This window comes from Lacerta agilis, chromosome 18 (assembly GCF_009819535.1).
Source record: "Lacerta agilis isolate rLacAgi1 chromosome 18, rLacAgi1.pri, whole genome shotgun sequence".
Taxonomy (NCBI): Eukaryota; Metazoa; Chordata; class Lepidosauria; order Squamata; family Lacertidae; genus Lacerta; species Lacerta agilis.
In genome coordinates, this window is record NC_046329.1 from 6,382,217 (window position 1) to 6,403,758 (window position 21,542).

The following is a 21,542-nucleotide window of genomic DNA, read 5'->3' on the forward strand; positions in this document are numbered from 1 at the left end:
AGTATTTAAAAAAGTATCCCTGTACAGTACATATTTATAGAGGTAAACAATCTCCTTTTGGGAAATATGTGGAAGAACAGTAACTTGCAGTGGGATGAATTTTTGTTAAGAACAAGATGATAGATATAAGATGTTAGATGAGGATTAAGATTAGTTATAAAAGTAGAGTTAAAATAGTTTTAAAGTTACTACAGTATATTTGAAATGAACGCAGAAGAGAGGACGCGAGGAAGTCCCCCCCCCCAGTAAGATAGTAAATAAGATTAAAATAGTGAAATAGGGGTGTTATTGTTTTTATAACTCTTTTATGTTTTGTTTAAGTTTGTTTTTTGTTTTGTATTGTGTAGTTGTATGTATTTTTCTCTTTTTTGTCTGTATTCCTTTTTAAATACCAATAAATTCTATATATATATATATATATCGGAGGAAATCACAGGAACCATGAGAGCCAGTGTGGTGTAGTGGTTAAGAGCGGTAGATTCGTAATCTGGTGAACCGCGTTCGCATCTCCACTCCTCCACATGCAGCTGCTGGGTGACCTTGGGCTAGTCACACTTCTCTGAAGTCTCTCAGCCCCACTCACCTCAACAGAGTGTTTGCTGTCAGGCAGGAAGGGAAAAGGAGAATGTGAGCCGCTTTGAGACTCCTTCGGGTAGTGATAAAGCGGGGTATCAAATCCAAACTCTCCTTCTTAAAAAATAATAATAAAGTAAGTCTTTTTTGCTATAAAATGAGGACCACCAGAACAATATCTTCTCCCACCGCTACTTAGGAAAGCATGGGTATGGAACGTTTTGGCATTGTGTAGGGAAGTTTTTAATCTGTGATATTTTAATGTACTCTGTATTCTGGCGTATAAGACTACTTTTCAATCCAGGAAAACCTTCTCAAAAGTCAGGGGTCGTCTTATATGCCGGGTGGTGGGGAATCTGCGGTCGAGTATATCTCAAACTCTGTATTTTAACTGGAAAAGTTGGGGGTCGTCTTATACGCCCAGTCGTCTTATACTCCGGAAAATACGGTATTTTCAAATTTGTTGGAGGCCGCCCAGGGTGGCTGGGGAGACCCAGCCAGATGGGAGGGGTATAACTAATAAGCTGTTGTTGTTTGTTGTTGTTATTATAAACATCAAGGCCAGCGGGGCAGGAAGTCGACATTTAAATTGTATCAGATGTGAATTGATTTGATGTTACTTGGTTTTGCAAAAATGGAAGGGGATAAAAATCAATTGGTGAGGTGTGTGTGTGGGGAGAAGCCCCATCACATCAGACAAAGCATTCTAGCTGTTTTCCTTTTGGGAAATGGGCAATTCGGTTGGTCTCGACTGCTCACAAACCGCGTTTTCTGCTTCCCCCCCCCCCAGTTGTGGCAAAGAGCTCACGGGCTGCAAAACGATGCTCTTCAAGCCGGACATCGAAGGAGTCGGCGAAGTTTGCTTCGCTGGGCGCCATGTCTTTATGGGTTACCTCAACATGGAAGACAAGACGAAAGAGGCCATGGATGACGAGGGCTGGCTGCATTCGGGGGACCTAGGGAAGCACGACGCAGACGGGTTCCTCTACATCACGGGAAGAATCAAAGGTGAAAAAGGCTACCCTTCTCACAGTCCTTGGGAAAACCAGAATCTCTTAACTGTAGGGAGGGGGGTTAAGTTTAGATTTTCCAAAACTGGATCTGCTACAGAGGCTGGAATGTAGTTCAGTGTATATTATTATTATCATTATCATTATCATTATCATTATTATTATTGTTATTATTATTATCATTATTATTATTATTATTATTATTATTTATTACACTATTTATTACACAATCATACCAGGGGTCCCCAAACTAGGGGCCAGCGGACGGCACAGGAATCAGCGTGTTTTTACATGAGTAGAATGTGCGCTTTTATTTAAAATGCATCTCTGGGTTATTTGTGGGGCCTTCCTGGTGTTTTTACATGAGTAGAATGTGTCCTTTTATTTAAAATGCACCTCTGGGTTATTTGTGGGGCCTTCCTGGTGTTTTTACATGAGTAGAATGTGTCCTTTTATTTAAAATGCATCTCTGGGTTATTTGTGGGGCATAGGAATTCGTTCACCCCCCCCCCTTTCAAAATATAGTCCAGCCCCCCCATAAGGTCTGAGGGACAGTGGTGAAAAAGTTTGCTGACCCCTGACTAAGGCCCAGGGGCCAAATCCGGCCCAATCGCCTTCTCAATCCGGCCCATGGACGGTGCGGGAATCAGCATGTTTTTACATGAGTAGAATGTGTCCTTTTATTTAAAATGCATCTCTGGGTTATTTGTGGGGCCTGCCTGGTGTTTTTACATGAGTAGAATGTGTGCTTTTATTTAAAATGCGTATCTGGGTTATTTGTCCAGCATAGGAATTCGTTCATATTTTTTTTCAAAATATAGTCTGGCCCCCCACAAGGTCTGAGGCACAGTGGACTGGCCCCCTGCTGAAAAAGTTTGCTGACCCCTGATTTATACCCTGCCCATCTGGCTGGGTTTCCCCAGACACTCTGAGCAGCTTACAGCATAGGTAAAGGTAAAGAGACCCCTGACCATTAGGTCCAGTCATCTCCGACTCTGGGGTTGCGGCACTCATCTCACGTTAATGGCCGAGGGAGCTGGCGTACAGCTTCAGGGTCATGTGGCCAGCATGACAAAGCCGCTTCTGGCGAACCAGAGCAGCGCACGGAAACGCCGTTTACCTTCCCGCCGGAGCGATACCTATTTATCTACTTGCACTTTGACGTGCTTTCAAACTGCTAGGTTGGCAGGAGCTGGGACCGAGCAACGGGAGCTCACCCCGTCATTGCGGGGATTCGAACCGCCGACCTTCTGATCACCAAGCCCTAGGCTCTGCGGTTTAGCCCACAGTGCCACCCGCGTCCCTACAGCATACGTAAAAGCATAATAAGACAGGCTTCCTCAACCTCGGCCCTCCAGATGTTTTGAGACTACAATTCCCATCATCCCTGACCACTGGTCCTGGAAGGTAGGGATCGTGGTTCCTGATGGCTTATGCTGTGTCGTCTCCTTCCAGAGCTAATCATCACAGCGGGCGGGGAAAACATCCCTCCGGTCCCTATCGAGGATGCTATCAAAGAGGCCGTTCCCATCCTCAGCAACGTCATGTTGATAGGGGACAAGGCCAAATTCCTCGTGATGCTCATGACTCTGAAGGTAAGTCCTGCTGCTTCCTGTCTCCTTCCCCAGTCTTGTGTTTCCGTCTCAGGGCAGTTATTGGGAACAGGTCAGCCAGTGTGGTGTAGTGGTGAAGAGCGGTAGACTCATAATCTGCTGAACCGGGTTCGCTTCCCCGCTCCTCCACATGCAGCTGCTGGGTGACCTTGGGCTAGTCACACTTCTTTGAAGTCTCTCAGCCCCACTCACCCCACAGAGTGTTTATTATGGGGGAGGAAGGGAAAAGGAGAATGTTAGCCGCTTTGAGACTCCTTCGGGTAGTGATAAAGCGGGATATCACATCCAAACTCTTCTTCTTCTTCAGCCGTAAAGCTTGTTGTAAGAAAAAAACTGCGCCCTTTCCCTTACGGGGTATAACAGAGCCCGTATAGAGTCCTTAAGTGGGTTCCCCATCAATAGGAGGAAATAACAGAGGCCAACCAGAGTCTCTCCGTGGTTTTAAGTTTGGCAATAAGTTGCAATTCAGCAACTTCTCTTTCCAGTCTGTTTCTGGAATTCTTTTGTAATAAGATCTTTGAGATCTTGTACAGAATGCCCTGGTTCAGTTCAGTCATTCAGTAGGACTTGGGTTGGAGAGATGGTGGCCTCCTGTGTTGTGCTGACGCGCCCTTTTGGATTCTCCCGTTCCAGTGCATGGTGAACTTGGAAACCGGAGACCCGGAGGACGCTCTGACGCCTCAAGCCATCGAGTTCTGCCACAAACTGGGCAGCAAGGCCACCAAAGTGTCCGACATTGTGAACAACAAAGACCCGGCTGTGTACGCCGCCATTCAGAAAGGGGTCACGTCCGTCAACGACCGAGCCACTTCGAACGCTCAGAAAATCCAAAAGTGGATGCTTCTAGAAAGGGACTTCTCCATCTCTGGCGGAGAACTGGGTGAGTGGGTGAAGCAGACGCCCTTGTCTTTCGGCAGTCAAGTTTTTATTTGGGCTTCAAAATCTTACCGTACGTATTCCGTATTCCAAATTCGTTGGTATGTTTCTCTCCAGCGCTCCAGGCTGTTTTTACCTCCCATCCCTGACGCGGGTGGCGCTGTGGTCTAAACCACCGAGCCTCTTGGGCTTGCCGATCGGAAGGTCGGCGGTTCGAATCCCCGCAATGACGGGGTGAGCTCCCGTTGCTCTGTCCCAGCTCCTGCCAACCTAGCAGTTCGAAAGCACGCCGGTGCAAGTAGATAAATAGGTACTGCTTTGGCGGGAAGTTAAACGGCATTTCCATGAGCTCTGGTTTCCATCACGGTGTCCCGTTGCGCCAGAAGCGGTTTAGTCCTGCTGGCTATATGACCTGGAAAGCCGTCTGCGGACAAATGATGAACACCGCAACTCCAAAGTCGCCTTGGACTGGACTTAACTGTCCGGGGTCCTTTACCTTTTACCTCCCATCCCATTTACATCCTGCCTTCTTACAAACATTTCCCCTAAGAAATATCCCTCTTATTTCATACGTTAATCAATATTTCAAATCCTGCTCGCAATTTCATCTGATTACGGTATTTTTTTCAGGTATTCCAAAAGGGTCTTCCATTCTTCTGTGCGTAGTCCATCGTGTTGGTTTCTTATTTATGCTCTTAGTTTTCGCTAAGAAAACTATTCTTATTCTTATCCATTCTTCTTTTGTTGGTGTTTTCTTTCCAGCTCTGCACATGCAAGATTCTGGCTGCTGTTTAGGGAAGCTTTTAATGTCTGGTGAATTATTGTATTTTAATATTGTGTTGGAAGCCGCCCAGAGTGGCTGGAGAGGCCCAGCCAGATGGGCGGGGTATTAATAATAATAATAATAATAACAACAACAACAAGAATAACAACAACAATAATAAATTATTATTATTATTTATTGTTGCATGCGTAAATAAATCTGTAGTTGCGGTTTTGCGTTACAAGGGGCTGGATTGGATGACCCTTGGGGGTCCCTTCCAGCTCCGTGACACTATGAAAAAACCATAAAAGTAAAGGGACCCTTGACCATTAGGTCCAGTCGTAGACAACTCTGGGGTTGCGGCGCTCATCTTGCTTTACTGGCCGAGGGAGCCGGCGTACAGCTTCCGGGTCATGTGGCCAGCATGACTTAAGCCGCTTCTGGTGAACCAGAGCAGCGCATGGAAACGCCGTTTACCTTCCCGCCGGAGCGGTACCTATTTATCTACTTGCACTTTGACGTGCTTTCGAACTGCTAGGTGGGCAGGGGCAGGGACCGAGCAACGGGAGCTCACCCCGTCACTGCGGGGATTCGAACCGCCGACCTTCTGATCGGCAAGCCCTAGGCTCTGTGGTTTATCCCACAGCGCCACCTGGGTCCATACCGAAGGTTAAAAATGAATGGTTTGCGAAGACAGCCAGCAATATTTTCAAGCAGTTTTTGGGTGGGGGAAGGTTGGCAACCACTGGTCTGCACTGAGTAGCAGCCACTGCCCAGTGTTTTAAAAGGGACCCTGATTTTCATCCGATCCAACCCCCAGAAATATGCAAGCTTGTCCCTTACGGGGATCGAACCTGCAACCTTGGCCTTAACAGCAACAATTCGAACCACCTGAGCTATCCAGGAAGCTCCTTGGAGACGGTGCCAGGGATCGAACCTGGACTTTTCTTCGGGGGGGGGGGGAAATCCTTGCTGGGCAGATCGTAACGCTCCTCCTCTCGTTTCCAGGCCCCACGATGAAACTAAAGAGGCCCGTGGTCGCCAAGATGTACAAACAGCAAATAGACCAGCTTTACGCGGAGTAACCGAGCACCTAATGATCGCCGGAGGAATGCATAACCCGCCCGGCCTGCCTCTATCAGAAGCCCAATCTTCGCTCTTCGCTGCACGGACCGTCCTCATATGGAAAGGGAAACGCCACCGTCTCGCTCCTCTTTCCTCTACCCTTATTGAAAAACGAGGTTTCAATAAAGGCAGCTCCCCGAATTCAGCTTGGTTTTTCTCAGCCGCAGTTGCTCCCTGCCCCACCGCACCCCACTCCAAAGCCAAGTATTTCGGTTGCAAAACGCCAGCGGCCTTCGCTGCTTTTCTGTCTCCCCACCCCACCCCACGTTTTGGTTTTGGAATCCCATTTTTGACACACGGCTGCAGCCTGCTTTCGTGACTTTGCACCCGGGCAAAGATCTCCCTCGGACTTTTCTGCCACGTCTGCGTCTTTCACAACCCACCCCTCACCCTTTCTTGAAATTGAATGTACAAGAGAGTGTGGCTTTTGTCCTCTTAACTGTGCCTTGCGGGGGTCGGGGGAACCCTGCTGTTTAGAGGTACAAATAATGGCAGCATCTCCCCTGTCCCACGGTCTAAACGGAATGCTATCCTAGCAAGCGGCTGGCGGGGGTTGCAGTGAAACCATCTCCCCCACTGAACTGATTTCCTTTTTTCTTTCCTTTGGTGAAATGTGGCACAACTTTATGGTTGTGTGAGCTTTCCCCCACCCCACCCCTCCCCTCCCACAGAGACACGCGACCCACCGAGAAACAACCACAGATGCCTTTCACGTGTGGGTACAAAGGAATCCGGTGCACTCACTAAAAACATTATTATTATTATTTCTATTATATACTTTGGAGTCTGTTCACGTGTTGTGGCTCGGCTGTAGCCATCCGTTTGCGTGGAGACTATTTTTTTTTTGCAGAAACACAGGCAGCAGCGACTCTTGGCGAATGTTCACCCACCCACCCACCCACAACAGCTTCAAACCCTGTCCTCCCGGCAACCATGTTTGAGCGGTTCCTCCTGTGCCACCGAGGAAACGTTGGAAAGTGGTGGGCCCTTTTGGAAAAATCCTTGTGTCTGTGAACGTGCTTTTTAGCCCTCTGGGAGAAATGAGCACATGGGACTCCCCGGGCACTCTAAAACCCTTCTCTGAAAGTTGTGCCCATTCAATCGTGCCGCAAAGCGTTGCCAGGCTGGGAGAACATCTGTATAGCTTTCTGGGGTTGGTTCTTGTTCTTTTATAGGAGTTTTTTTCCCCTCTCCTTTTTTTCTGTATTTGCTAACTTGACTACAGATGTAAGACCTACCCACAGCAAAATATATCTGGGAGATATTTGCTCCCCAATGCCTCTTGCTTACGCTAAAGCTGTTAAACCTCATCGGGGAGAGACACAATATGTTCTGGTGTGCTGCAGAGTTGAGAAATAGCCTATGGGGGTATTGTTTTAGGGTGTTTGTTTTTTGAGAGAGTTGTGCCCGTGCAGGGATAGAGGGGGAGGTATTTGGGGGTAAGGCGAAGAGCTGTCGATGTCCGGAGAAAATACTCCCCGAATGTAAATAGCATATTTGGGTATTTGGTGTCGTGGTTAAATCATGTTTGCAACTGAATGTATTGGGGTTTAAATAGCGGGGCCGGAGAGGGGAGGGTCATATTGTACCTTCCCCTTCCCAAAAAATAAAAATACAATGTTTGCTACAAGCCAAGGTTTATGTACACCTCTCCTGCCCTGTTGGAATGAGTGTTTAATAAAATGTCTGAATATCTCAAGTCTTGGCCTTCGTTTTTCCCTTTCATTCTCCTCCTCAAATAATACTGCTCCTTCGTGTTTCTTCTCCGGTTTTAAAGGATACTGCTTCTTGGTAGATGGAACACCCTGGACTTAAGTTGTCTGGGCCTTTTAAAAAAAAAAACAATTGAAACATTTCCTGCATTGTGGGTGTGGAGAGTTTTAATTGTCTATTTTATCGGTACTTTGCATTTCAGTAGCTTTAAGAGAACTACCATGTTATAGGGCAGCGTACAAATTTGTCACAGCAAGCTGGGCCAGAGTCATGTTTAGGTCCGCCATCTTGATTCAAAATGGCACCCAGACGTGGACAAAGACCACTGCCTCCATCTCGTGGCAACTTGGGCATCCCAAAACGACACGATTGCGACCCATCGTGTCAAACTGGGCAGCCATACCTTCAGAATGCTCCAAACCGGCGCAGTTTGGACCTAAAATGGGTGCGGTGATGTCCAAATGTGCAGGGATATCCTTAGAGTCCTACATGTTGACGCAGTTGGGGCCCGCCATGCCAAGAAGCGGTGAAAATGGCACCAAGCACATGTTTTGGCCCGCCATCTTGATTCAAAATGGCGGCCACCGGATCGACGTCAACACAGATTCCACGAGGAACCCTCCTGCCGAGTTCGAAACTGGCGCGATTCGGACCCGTTGTGCCAAAAATCGGACATAAGTCGCATCAAAGTCACGTTTCGGATGACAACCTTGGTTTGAAATGGCAGCTGCCACTCCATCCAAACATCGACGACAACTGCCGTCCGTTTTCCCTGCCTCTCGCCAGGTTTGGTGGTGGCATTTCAAGAGATGTCCAAGCGCACGGCTTTCCAAAAACGCGTCGTAAATGACTCGAGTCCTTTCTTGTTGTTGTTTTGGCGCTTGTCTATAATGAATGGAGAAAAATACTATGGGTGCCGATACAAAATGGCTGCCATCTGCGGAAGAAAAAGAGGTGACCTTACTTTGTACCAGTGAGTAGTACAGACACACAAAAATCCCTAGTCGTACCTCATGTTACGTTTGCTTCATGATATGTTTTTTCAGGTTGCATCCCACGGCGACCCAGAAGTACCGGAAAGGGTTACTTCCGGGTTTTGCCGCATGCGCAGTAGCGCCAAATGGCACCGCGCACCTGCGCAGATACGCCGCTTCAGGTTAAGGGCTTTTCATGTTGCAAACGGGCCTCCGGAATGGATCCCGATCGCAACCAGAGGTACCGCTTTGTTTACAGATGAAACTCGAAAAATTAGAATATCATGGAAAGGTTTGTTTCTTTCAGTAATTCAACTTAAAAGGCGAAACTAATATACGAGATAGACTCATGACACACAGAGAGAGATACGTCAAGCCTTTATTTGTTATAATTGTGATGATTACGGCGTGCAGCTGATGAGAACCCCAAAATAATCTCAATTTTGGGGTTTTCCATCAGCTGCACGCCATAACCCATCACAATTATAACAAGCAAAGGCTTGACGTACCTCGCTTTGCATGCCATGAGTCTATCTCATATATTAAATTCCAGTAGCTAATGAAAACAATTGCTTACATAAACGGACTTTTCCACGATATTCTAATTTATCGAGTTTCACCTGTCTATCTACTGAACATACGCAGGCAGACATTCACACACAACTCTCGCTTTCAACTGCAGTTCCTCAGTCTTGATTCGCATAGAGCATGGTATGTTTTAATGCAATTATTTCCAGGGCCACAGAATAAGGCGAATGCTCTGATCTGCAAAGCTTAATCTATAATATATGCATTGATCTTTTTTTTTTTTTAGAGGACTTAAGGATCTTGCTTTTGCTGAAGCTGACATGTCTGCCCCATAAGCTACATGCAGGCTCAGCAAGTTGCGCTCTTGACTAATGCATCCTTCCTTCCTTCCTGTTCATGCGCACGCCGCCAGCCTCGTGGCCTTGGTGCCCTGAGCAACGCGGAGCACCTTGGCCCAGCTGCGATATTAATTCCCACAATGCCTCTGGGCCGCTGTGTACAGGAAATTAAAATACTTTTCCTGGAGCCCCTCTTTCGAATGTCCTGTGAAACTCCAGGTTTTCCCCCTTTATCCTTGCATTCTTCCCCCATCTCCCACTGCTTTCAGGGGTAGAGTGCCTCTGAATGTGGAGGCTCTCTGTATAAAGGCTGTTGTAGCCAATCGGCCTTTGTTGGGTGTGTATCATTTCCACTGTTCTGGAAATAACAGGAATGAAGAGAGTGGAAGGTAGGGGAAGGTGGGAGAGGAAATGAAATGAAACAAAATGAAATGCATAAATAGCATGGAAGGTAGGGGGAGGGTGGGAGAGGAAATAAAATAAAATGAATAAATAGCATGGAACAATAATAATAATAGTAATAATAATTTATTATTTGCACCCCGCCCATCTGGCTGAGCTTCCCCAGCCACTCTGGGCAGCTCCCAAACGAATGTTAAAACGATACAGAATTTAATTTTTTTTTTCAAATAATATTTATTATATTTTCCAAAAACAACAACAAATTAACAAAAAGAAACAAACATAAAATCAAATACAAAACAATACCAAAAAAAAAGAAAAAACCCCAAAATGACAACAAAAAATATATCATTATATAGTATAATGATACAGCATTTAAAACAAGGTAGGGGTGCGTCGGAAATAAAATAAAATGAATAAATAGCATGGAAAGCAGGGGAGGAAATAAAACAAAGCAAAAAGCCTGGAAGGGATTGGAGGGTTGATGGAGAAAACAAAACGAAATAAACAGCGTGGAAGCGGTTGGCAGGCGGCGGGGTCGGAAGGCGCTCTGCACGCGCTCAGAAACCCGCAGCCCCGGGCCAGGCCGTCCCCCTCCTCGAGCAACGCCGCTCCCATTGGCCGCCGCGGCTGCCCAATCAGCGCCAGGTTAGGCCGGGGGAGAGAGAGAGAGAGAGAGAGCGCCGCCCTCCGTGGCTTCGAGAGGGCGGGGCGTGGAAAGAGCGGGGGAGTGGGCGTGGCCTCGGCGCCGACGACGTCACGCGGGAGGCTAGCAACAGTTGCCTCGAAACCCCGCGCGAGGAGGCGCCATAGTGACTGTAGCCCTGGAGACGGTTACTTGCCAACGGGAGCCGCCGCCGCCGCCTCACGCAGCCCCGACCGCCGCCGGAGCCCCGCGCAGCCCTGAGGGGAGCCTGGAGGCGCCGGGGAGCCACCGAGGTAAGCCTGCCGGGGGGGACGGCGCCGCGCCGGGGCTCCTTTTCCCCCCTCGCCCCGGATCTACTACTCCGGAGTCACTCCGGATTAGCGCGGGTGGGGGGGGGGACTCCCTCCGCTTCCCGAACGGGAGGAGGAGCCGGGGTGACGCCGCAGTGACGGCGGCGGGGAGTTTCGTGAGGAGGGCGCCTCTTCAGAGAGGACCGTGGGGGTGGGGGATGGGGTTGGGGGAATCCGGAGTGACTCCGGATCGGGGCGGGTGGGAGGCGAAGAGGGGTGGGGAGCCCAGAGGGGAGTTGGGGGGTCGCCGTGCGTGCGCGCGCTTGAGAGAAAGGGGAAGTACGGGGGACGGAGGGGGGGGGGTCGCCTTTGCAGCGGGCGGCTTCCCGAATCCGGAGTGACGTCGAGTTTGGAGGGCTGGGAACTTCAGCGGCCGGGGAAAGTTTTTTATTCTTATCGTTCCTGCGAGGTGGGGGGGGGGGGTAAGAGAAATTGAATGAGCCTGGTGTCGGATGAGAGCAATGATGGCGGGCAGAGTGGCGCGTTGTTCCTGTTGTAAAGATGGGTTTTTAATTCGGAGTGGCTCCGGATTCGGGGGGGGAGGGCGGAGTGGAGGGCGAAGCGGGGCACTAACGGGGAGCCCGGTTGCCCCAGGCAACTCCGGACTCGAAAAGGGCAGGAAGGTGCGGTTTGAAACTAGAGGAAGCCGCTCCGTGCAGAATTAAAGAGCTCCAAGTTCTCCACCTTGAGGCTCAAAATTGCCTGCACTGACTGGCAGCGTCCTGGACTCTGTGGTGTCTCGAACCTGGAACCTCCTGCATGCAGTCCGTGTGCTCAGCCGCCGAACTGCAAGAGGGAAGATAGCGATTCAGGGTTCGGTGGCGCTCCGGAGCAACCCGCTTCTGCAGCACCAACTCTGATTTGGTGTGACTCCGGATTGGTGTGTGTGGAATCTTACTGCGCTCATCTGGAAGTGCCTAAGAAGTTGGCTGTACTTTTATTTTATTTTATTTTATTTTATTTTATTTTATTTTATTTATTGGAGGGCGGAGGGCGAATGCAGGAGATGTGAAATGCCAGGAAACTGCAATAAATAAATAAATGGTAGCCCCACGAAATCCAGAGTAAGCGAGGGTCTGCCCTCTTATCACACCTGCCTGAGTAGTGAGCTATAGGAAGGCCACTCTTTAGCAAGGCTAGATATGTGTTCCCCACACACCCCACACCTTTCAGTAATTGCTTTTCCTACACAACAGTTCAGCAACCAGCATTCTGCCCCGTTCTTTACACCAGTGTTTTTCAACCACTGTTCCGTGGCACACTAGTGTGCCGCGAGATGTTGCCTGGTGTGCCGTGGGAAAAATTTGTTTATTTGATTCCTATTCAAGAGAATTACTTTATATATAGTCAATATAGGCACAGAGTTAAATTTTTTAACATTTTCTAATGGTGGTGTGCCTCGTGATTTTTTTCATGAAACAAGTGTGCCTTTGCCCAAAAAAGGTTGAAAAACACTGCTTTACACCAGCCTCTGTGCCGTTATTCAGCCGTTTCTCTATTTTAAATCTTTGCCCCCCCCCATCTTTGCTTCTCAGGTGTAAGGTTTCCCAAAGCGATTTGCAAAATGTTGAAAAGAGCTTCAAAGCCGGCAACGACCGAAAACAAAAAACGAAAGGAAGAGTTGTGTTCCTTTAACTTTTTCTTTCGGTCCGTTCTCCAATAATCCTCCGATAAACTTTCCACCGATTTATTTATAAGCAGCCTAAAAATTGCTCTGCCGTGTGTACAAAAGCAACAACCACAGCAACCCAGACTTTGCAGGTCTGGAATCGTAACGCTCTCGTATGTCTGTGTGCCTTGTTTAGTTAATTCCAGCTGGAGCGATCCAGGAGAACGGCTTTCTTTCCACTAAACTGCTGTGTGTGGCTTGACTCACTTGCCTCGAGTTATCTCCTCTTGTTTCTCTTTGCTTGCGGCAATCGGGGGTCGTGGTTGAACTGGAGGTGTATAGGATCGGGAGCAGAGGTTGTGTTCCGTTTACTGATTTAAAATTCCCTGTTGAATATTAAAGTTTTATTAAATATATATTAATTAAAGATCAGACTGAATCATTTTCACCCCCCCCCCCACTAGTTCTCCTGCTTGCATGTTTAAGATCCTTTGCAGATCGGATTCCTGCTTCTCAAAACAGTGTGACAGTTTTAATGCAAGGCGAGATAAGGCTACGAGAAATTCTTGTTAGCGTCATGGAGTTTAAACCTTTGCAGTAACAGGGTAAGGACCAGGTCGTTTCCATGGCAATCGACTCACACAGATATAAGCATCGCACAAAAATGTCCAATTATCGTTCTCCTTCGTCAGGGACGAATGGGGAAGAGGAAAGGGGGGAAAAAACCTTTCAAATTCCTAGGCGCCATCACCAGATTTCCAAGCTGCGGGCCTGAATGAATGTTTCAAATTCCTGGCTGGCTGCTTCAAATTATTAGAATTTATCTCCAAACCCCTCCCCACCCCTGCTTTTAAGGGATATGAAGCAACTTGCAGCGTCTACTTAACTGAGATATTTGCAGCCTGCTATGCCCTGGAGTACAAATTGTGTTACTAGCTATCGTCGGCATCCCAGCGCTGCTTTGCCAGAAAATGCCATTTTCTTCTAAAAGTCGCAAACCGTAGAAACACGATCAATTATTCGGCGAGCATAAAACTGCTTCCTTGGTGTGGATTTTGTAGTTTGCATCGGAGGCCGAACCTGCGTGTTTGCGGGGCGGGAGAGGGATAGCCGGGGAGGAATTTACAAAACTTTTAATAGCTCTGCCCTCCTTTCAGAACTCATCGATTAAACATTTCGGTTCTCTGTCGTCAAATGTACTCCAGACCCGACGGCCTTTACAAGCGGCAAGATATGTAGCGGGGTGGGCTGGCTTTATCTTCCTGCTCAGCAAAGGGTTTCTCTCCGATGGCTGCCAAGATATATTTAAAACGTTCACTCCCCTCTCAAGTCTCAAATGCCAGCGCAGTCAAAGTCTGGCTAACATTCCTTCTGGAGTTGATTTCAGTCTGGTTGGCGTGCCAGGGCTTGCTGCTCGGAAAGCAGAAACTCTCCTGACTTGAGATTGTATTTCGCATACGAAAAAACCATGTCTTCCTTTTCCCGGGACATTTTGAGCCTCCCTTCTAATTGTTCTGCCGTATCTCTCGGCACCTTGACTTGGAGTGGACCTTAGCCCAAATTCACATCAGCAAAGCAGCTGGCTTTTTCAGGTTTTTGGGTTGCCCTGGGTCGACAGGCGTGAAATCAGATATATTGTTGTAACTCGCCCTGGGAACTTGTGTCAAAAGAGCTGGCGAGAAATCAAATAAATACAGAGCTTTGGTTTCTACATTAAATCAGGATCTTTGATGAGACTTCTGTTTCCTTTGTAAATGCAAACGTGGCTTAAATAACCTGAGCTGCTGTTGCTCAGATCTAAGGTATTGCAAGCAGGACGTTGGCAAGTTATCTGAGCTGTCACGGAGCTCAGATCTAAGGTCTTTCAGGCAGAATGATGCTAAGTAATCTGAACTTCCCAGTTCATAAATCTCATTGGCGGGACTTAATGTCTTCCGCTCTGCCTGATCCACATATGAAGGCCGGGATCGAACCTGCAACCTTGGGTGTTAACAGCACCATGCTTCAACCAACTGAGGTATCAGATCTGTCGATGGCGTTTCAGCCATGATGGTTCTAATGACTTGCTGAGGAGCAGACAGTTGCCTCCATGCCTTTATCAAGTTGCATAAACGGAAGAGATTTCAGCAGGGATGTTGCCCAGTTAAAGGAACATTTGCTGCCAAGTGCATTGGTAAACATGCATGTACTTTTCTAGAACAGCGTGTGCCATCCTATTAAAAATAAGTAGCATGAAGGACGCGTGTGGCGCTGTGGGTTAAACCACAGAGCCTAGGGCTTGCCGATCAGAAGGTCGGCGGTTCGAATCCCCGCAATGACGGGGTGAGCTCCCGTTGCTCGATCCCAGCTCCTGCCCACCTAGCAGTTCAAAAGCACGTCAAAGCGCAAGTAGATAAATAGATACCGCTCCGGCGGGAAGGTAAACGGCATTTCTGTGCGCTGCTCTGGTTCGCCAGAAACGGCTTAGCCATGCTGACCACATGACCCGGAAGCTGTACGCCGGCTCCCTCGGCCAGTAAAGTGAGATGAGCGCCGCAACCCCAAAGTCGTCTGCGACTGGACCTAATGGTCAGGGGTCCCTTTACCCTTTACCTTAAGTCTGTGATGGGCTGCTGTTGGAAATGGGGTTTGTGTACACCCCCATACATTTAAAGCACACAAACCCCGCCCCAATAATCTTGAGATCTGTTGATAAAGGTGTTTTGCCTCTGTGGCACTGCACCTCCATGAGGGGTAAACTACATTTCCTAGGTTTCTTGGGTAGGGGTATGCAGGATGTTGGATGAGTCCTTGTTGGGATCTGGATCTGACAGATCGCTTTTGAATACCCAGCGGGAGGTTCTCTAGAGATTTGAAAACATAGAGATTCTCTCTCAAGTTTGCGACGTGAGTTTGGGAGAAGTTTCGGCGGGTGCCTCTATTCCCCTGCTTTCGATGTGCAGCAAGTGGAACTGAAATCCCCACTGAACAGGGAGCCAGGGAAGGCTCAGAAACGGATTAGGAATCGCTGAAAACATTTCCGCCCAGCCCGTCCCCCATCCTTTCTGGTGACATTTCTCTCTCTCTGCAAGGAAGGCTGTGGGGGCAGTTCCTCTGTGCGGTTTCCTGTGACGGTGCAGGAACATGCGGGAAAGGAAGTCGGCACCTTCCTTGCCCTGGTGAAACATACTCCTGGGGGCTTGCATTTGGACCCCAGACTGTTAAAGAGTCTGCTGTCATGGTTTTCACATGGATCAAGCCAGTTTAAAGGAGTTCTAACCTTGGGTGGGAAAGCGAGGAGGAATTTAAGAACCTTTTAATGAGGGTGAAAGAGGAGAGCGCAAAATATGGTCTGAAGCTCAACATAAAAAAAAAAACCTAAGATCATGGCCACTGGTCCCATCACCTCCTGGCAAATAGAAGGGGGAAGAAATGGAGGCAGTGAGAGATTTTACTTTCTTGGGTTCCATGATCACTGCAGATGGTGACAGCGCTCATGAAATTAAAAGACGCCTGCTTCTTGGGAGGAAAGCAATGACAAACCTAGACAGCATCTTAAAAAGCAGAGACACCACCTTGCTGACAAAGGTCCATATAGTTCAAGCTATGGTTTTCCCAGTAGTGAGAGCTGGACCATAAAGAAGGCTGATCGCCGAAGAATGGATGCTTTTGAATTATGGTGCTGGAGGAGACTCTTGAGAGTCCCATGGACTGCAAAAAGATCAAACTTATCCATTCTGAAGGAAATCAGCCCTGAGTGCTCACTGGAAGGACAGATCCTGAAGCTGAGGCTCCAAGACTTTGGCCACCTCATGAGAAGAGAAGACTCTCTGGAAAAGATCCTGATGTTGGGAAAGATGGAGGGCACAAGGAGAAGGGGACGACAGAGGATGAGATGGTTGGACAGTGTTCTCAACATGAGTCTGACCAAACTGCGGGAGGCAGTGAAAGACAAGAGTGCCTGGTGTGCTCTGGTCCATGGGGTCACGAAGAGTCGGACATGACTGAACAACTGAACAACAACAACAACCTTGTGTGGCACGCCTCTGTGCCATTACAGGGGGCCTGCTGATTTTCCAAGGATGTTCCCTGTCCGCAATTGCTAAGAGTCTCCCATCATATGCTTGATTTTACAAATCGTTATTTATTAGAAATGGGCCCTGCAAGGGCATGTCATCTGGGTGGGTAGGAAATTGATTCTGTTTGCATTTTATTAAGAAACGACCTAATTTACTTCGCATGCGCTCCCATCTGAAGCAGTGTGCATGCACACAAAAGGTCATACCAATAACAGACTTTGTTGGTCTCTAAGGAGCTACTGGAAGGATTTTTTTTTAATTTTTTATTTTGTATCATCTTCCCAGACATTGTCCCCCGCCCCTCAAAAACTTATAGTGGGACGGAGGGAAAGCTAGCGAGACATACAGTAGTTTGGATGTTGTTTTGGAGAGTAGCATGAATGAAAAGGAAAAGGGGCTTCGTTCCTCTCATCATTCCTTTCCTCATCACAGATGAGGAACCGGTTTCTCTCCAGTATTTCAACTTGCACCGGCCCTCACCAACACCTGGCGGGGCTGAGGCAGCCCTGCCCTGTTTCATGGGGGCACCAAAGCACAGATCTATAAATGGAAAAGGGAAAAAATTGCCAGAGAGACTTGGTCTCGGCCTTGGTTTGCTTGCACCAAGCCAGTTTGAAAAACCGGGAGCCTGCGAGCGCTCTTTGGATCACAAGCGAACTTCTGAAAGGAGGAGAGCCTGCTAACAGAGACCTTTGAATCCTTCGTGTGCGCTGTTTTCATCATGGGGAGGCTTTCAGCGCATGGCCCAGCGCACACCTAAAGCACTGCTCTTTAGAAGCAGGTTCCGGAGCTGTCTTGACTGCCTTTGCTGTTTCACATGATCTTGTCATTCTCATTTCATTCAAATTCAGGCCTTTTCAGTGTGTGTGTGTTCACTTTCTCATTCGCCAAGCCCTGGTTTTGTGAGTTTCCATCACTGCCTCTCCAGCTGTGCCTGGTCCACTAAATTGGATGAAGGTAACCTAGGCATTGGAGTGCTCCCCGAAAGAACGGTGTTCAGTCACGTCCACAATTTACTACATTTAAAGCGTGTGACTTCCCCCGGGGGACCATCATTTGTTAAAGGAGTTGCAGCAGCGGGTTAAACCACAGAGCCTAGGGCTTGCCGATCGGAAGGTCGGCGATTCGAATCCCCGCAATGACGGGGTGAGCTCCCGTTGCTCGGTCCCAGCTCCTGCCCACCTAGCAGTTCAAAAGCACGTCAAAAGTGCAAGTAGATAAATAGGTACCGCTCCGGCGGGAAGGTAAACGGCGTTTCCATGTGCTTCTCTGCTTCTCCAGAAGCGGCTTAGTCCTGCTGGCCACATGACCCAGAAGCTGTACGCCGGCTCCCTCGGCCATTAACGCGAGATGAGCGCCGCAACCCCAGAGTCGGACACAACTGGACCTAATGGTCAGGGGTCCCTTTACCTTTTAAGGAGCAAACTACAGTTCCCAGGGTGCTTTGGAGCAGGAGTGCCAGCTTGGCTCCACAACCATGGGTGCCTGGGGCTATGGGTGCCATGCAGCATGCATGACCCTGGCACTGAAATTTGTTGTCATGGGGAACCCAGGGAGTTCGCGGCTATGCTTAAATGTATGGTGCGCCTGCTGTTACCAAACTCACAGGGAAATGTGGATTTGGCTTCCGTCTTCCCGTGAATCTGATGTGCGACAAACTCTCATTCCCACTGAGTGTATTGTGACGTGCAGTGATTTGTAGTTTTTGCTTTGCACACCACCCCCCTTGCTTTGCAGAATACTGTAGAGCAGATCCCTGCCCCGAGGAGCTTCCAGTTTAAAATTTGGCATGGGGGAAGCAGAGGGAGGGAATGGAAATGGAGAAACAGGTAAAGTCAGGGAGATGGGGCGTTGTGTTTATTTTGGACACTCAGGCTTAGCTATGACAATCAGGAGTAAGGAAGGCATTTTTCCTCCTTGTGGTCTGTGCACGTTTGTGTATTTTTTGCTTTGTATACAACATTCACAGAAGTCACAGACAGTTGCCGCTTTGCCAGCGCATTGTGGGTTGATAGCCAGAACTTTCCTCTGCCGGGAGTGCGGAGTCTCCGCAACTTTGAAACACGTCCTACATGATGTTCTCTTGGCTGCCAGTTTAGTGGTTTCTCTCTTTCATAGATAGATAGGTATAGATATTTTTTAATTATTTTTTTTCTGTTCTACAATTTAGAATATTCATTTAAACAACCTTAAAATATCAAAAACTTCCCTTCCCCTCTTTCCATGGTTCATTTTGCATAACATAAACCCCCGCAAAATCTGTATAAACTAAACCATTCAGTATTCCATTACTGCACCCATCAAAACTTATTCATACTGTTGCCAACGTTTTCAAGCGTACACAATTTGTGGGTCCCGTCGCGATTCTCCGTGGTGCGGAAAGCTCCTTTAGAAACACCAGCTCCCCACTCGAGATGGAAACAACTCGGCTTTCGGTTGGATGAAAACGTGAGCTGTGCCCTAACCCGTCCTTTGCTTTGCAGTCTTTTTCTCCCTTGGTGGCGGTGAAATGTGTCACAGAGCTTCAATGAGAGATGGTTGGAGAAGTTGCATCTCCTTTCCACCCAGGCAACACGCTCGCTCGAATCATCAAGGTTTTTGGCTTGGCGGTGGGAGTGGGCGGCTTGCGTCTAGCTGTGGAAAGGCGGGTTCGGATTACACCCCTTGGCCTTCTCTCGCTCTTTGTATCTGCTCCTCGGTTTAGCCTTTAAGCACAGAGCCCCTGACGTAGGTTTGTGGCGGCCCCTTGTGCCGTCCCACCCAACTGTTGGCTGAGCCGGGATTTGAACGCACTCCTCGAGCCCCGGCTGGAGATGCCAGAAAGACTTGGACCTCTGCAAATCCCGTTGCGAACAAACCGATCCGCACCTCTCGAGTAATGAGCAGATTAGATTTCTGCCGGATTCAGCACTTTCTCCAACCCGGGGACACGGGTCTCGAACGTTTAAATGTTTAGTTGTTGTTTGGCATCCGTCTTCCTCAGGAGACAACGCTTTTGTTGGAGGGGGGGAGGTCAAGCTGCTGGACAGCTGCGGTGTGCCTGCTGCGGCTGTCGAGACCGATGCAGGAGAGACATGTTTTGTTGCAGCCGGGGCAGACGCAGGCGTCCAGTTGTATGTTTTGAGGGGAAATACATTTAAGAGACTTCAGCACATATCTAAAAGCAAGCTGTGAGGTGTTCATTAATGGAAATAATTTGCAACGTGTAAGGCAGGTTCGGAATGTACTTTGGGGAGGGTGGGTGCAAAATGGGATACGGTCCCCATGTTAGACAGGGTTATACTGTAGCCCAGGCACAGCATCCGTCATCCTGTTGTCAGAATCCCTGTTATGGGTCACTTCCACGCCATATATGCGAAGCACATGACTTTCCCCAAAGAATCCTGGGAACGGTGGTTCGTTAAAAGTGCAGCTCTCTTGGGGCAAACTGCAGTTCCCATTGGTGCCTCCTGCCCCAGCTCCCTGGTAGCTTCTGAGAAGAGGCTGTTGGTGAAATTCTTGCAGGTCACTTGGCTGTTAGATTTCTTGCATCTCGGCTGCCGTTCTTGTAGGTCAGGCCTGCCCATCTTTTCGCGGGGGCAGATTGGGACAGAGCGAAAAGTTTTGTTTTGGAGCAGTTTGAAACCGCCTCTGTAGTTGGGGGGGGGCCTTAATCTCCTCCACCACCCCGGTGCCACCCAGGATTACGGGGTGGTGGAGGAGATTAAGCCCCCCCCCACGCCTCCATCCCTTGGAAAAAAAACAACAGAACAACAACTTCTGCATTTGAGGATTCAACAATATTATCAAATTGAGCCAGCCGCTCGGGCACCAAGATAATCGCTCCCAAACTCCAGCTTCAAAGTCCTATCTGCTTTCCTCCAGTTTTAATCGTGGGGGGGGGGGGTTTGGTGTTGTTGGGGGGGGGGAGAGAGAGAGATAGAAGCACATGCAGATGTTCAATTAATAACGGGAGCGCTGGCTGAGTTTTGCACCGGTCCCCGCATTGTTTATTGAGTAACAACGGTTTCCCCGGGCGACGCAGTCCACTCCCGTTTCCAGGGGCCGGTTGCCCGGCAACGGATAGAATGCTTCCCAAACTAAACAATGCCTCCGCCGCCGTCGCCCCCCCCCCTCGCCACGACTCTCCCTCCCTCCTCCTCCCATTAAAAACACACTAAATATGTCAGGCTGATTTGTCAATCGTTCCAGGGCGGATGGCAGGGTAGGTGGGGGGGGGAGAGGGGGGGAAGAGGGTTGCAGAGAGAGGGAAAAGGGAAATAATCATTTCTTTTCTATAGTAATTGAAATGAAGCTATTTTTTTAAAATGCTTGCTTTTCGAGAAGAGCGCCAGTTGCAAGCCGAGCACCCCACGAACCCAATCTTCCTTCGAAACCAATGTCCAGGAAAGCAGGAGGAATTGGCAGGGGTAGGGTGGGGGGGGCTGTTTAAAAGAAAAAGGAGTTGCGTCCAACACTGGTCACACTCACGATTGAACTCGACGAAATTGATGGGCAGGGCTGACCTGGGGCAAACGACCAGAGGCAGCGTGGTGCAGTGGTTAGAGCGCTGGGCTAGAACCTGGGGGAGAGACCGATTTCCCCCCCACTTGGCCACAAAGCTCGCTGGGTGTGAACTCGGGGGCCGCTCACTGCCTCCCTCAGCCGAACCTACCTCGCAGGGTGGTTGTGGGGCTTAGAGGAGGAGACGGAGAGGCATGCAAGCCACTTTTAGCCCCTAAAATAAAACTGATTTTTTTCCTGGGTCTGCTCTTTAAGCGCAGAATTCACCTGTTCTTTCAGGAACAGCAGCAAAACGGGGCTCTTGGAGCCGACAGCAGCCGTTCTGCAAGGGGGCTTATCCCTGCCCCCCCCCCCTTTCCACTGGCCCTTATTTGATTTCTTAACTAAGTGAAAAGTGCTTTGCAAAGCCCCGTCTTTGGTGGTGGTTTGTGTGTGTGAATATGTGTGTATACAGGTGAAAC

The 21,542-nt window shown here is 48.7% G+C and overlaps 2 protein-coding genes across 5 annotated transcripts in view; both read left to right on the forward strand.

Moving 5' to 3' along the window:
- Positions 1–5,980, forward strand: part of ACSBG2 (acyl-CoA synthetase bubblegum family member 2) — a 43,417-nt gene extending 37,437 nt beyond the window's left edge. For both annotated transcript variants that reach the window (XM_033136472.1, XM_033136473.1), the window contains 4 exons: positions 1,364–1,581; positions 3,039–3,178; positions 3,830–4,076; positions 5,844–5,980. In XM_033136472.1, coding sequence (XP_032992363.1) covers positions 1,364–1,581; positions 3,039–3,178; positions 3,830–4,076; positions 5,844–5,920 — 682 coding nt within the window. In that variant the 3' untranslated portion in view covers positions 5,921–5,980. The remainder of the gene's footprint in view (positions 1–1,363; positions 1,582–3,038; positions 3,179–3,829; positions 4,077–5,843) is intronic.
- Positions 5,981–10,707: 4,727 nt separating this feature from the next.
- RFX2 (regulatory factor X2) overlaps positions 10,708–21,542 on the forward strand; it is a 46,723-nt gene continuing 35,888 nt past the window's right edge. Inside the window, exon 1 of one of the 3 annotated variants that reach the window (XM_033136470.1) lies at positions 10,708–10,854. The gene's annotated coding sequence lies outside the window, so the exon portion shown is untranslated. The remainder of the gene's footprint in view (positions 10,855–21,542) is intronic. The other 2 variants (XM_033136469.1, XM_033136471.1) reach the window with 2 other exon arrangements.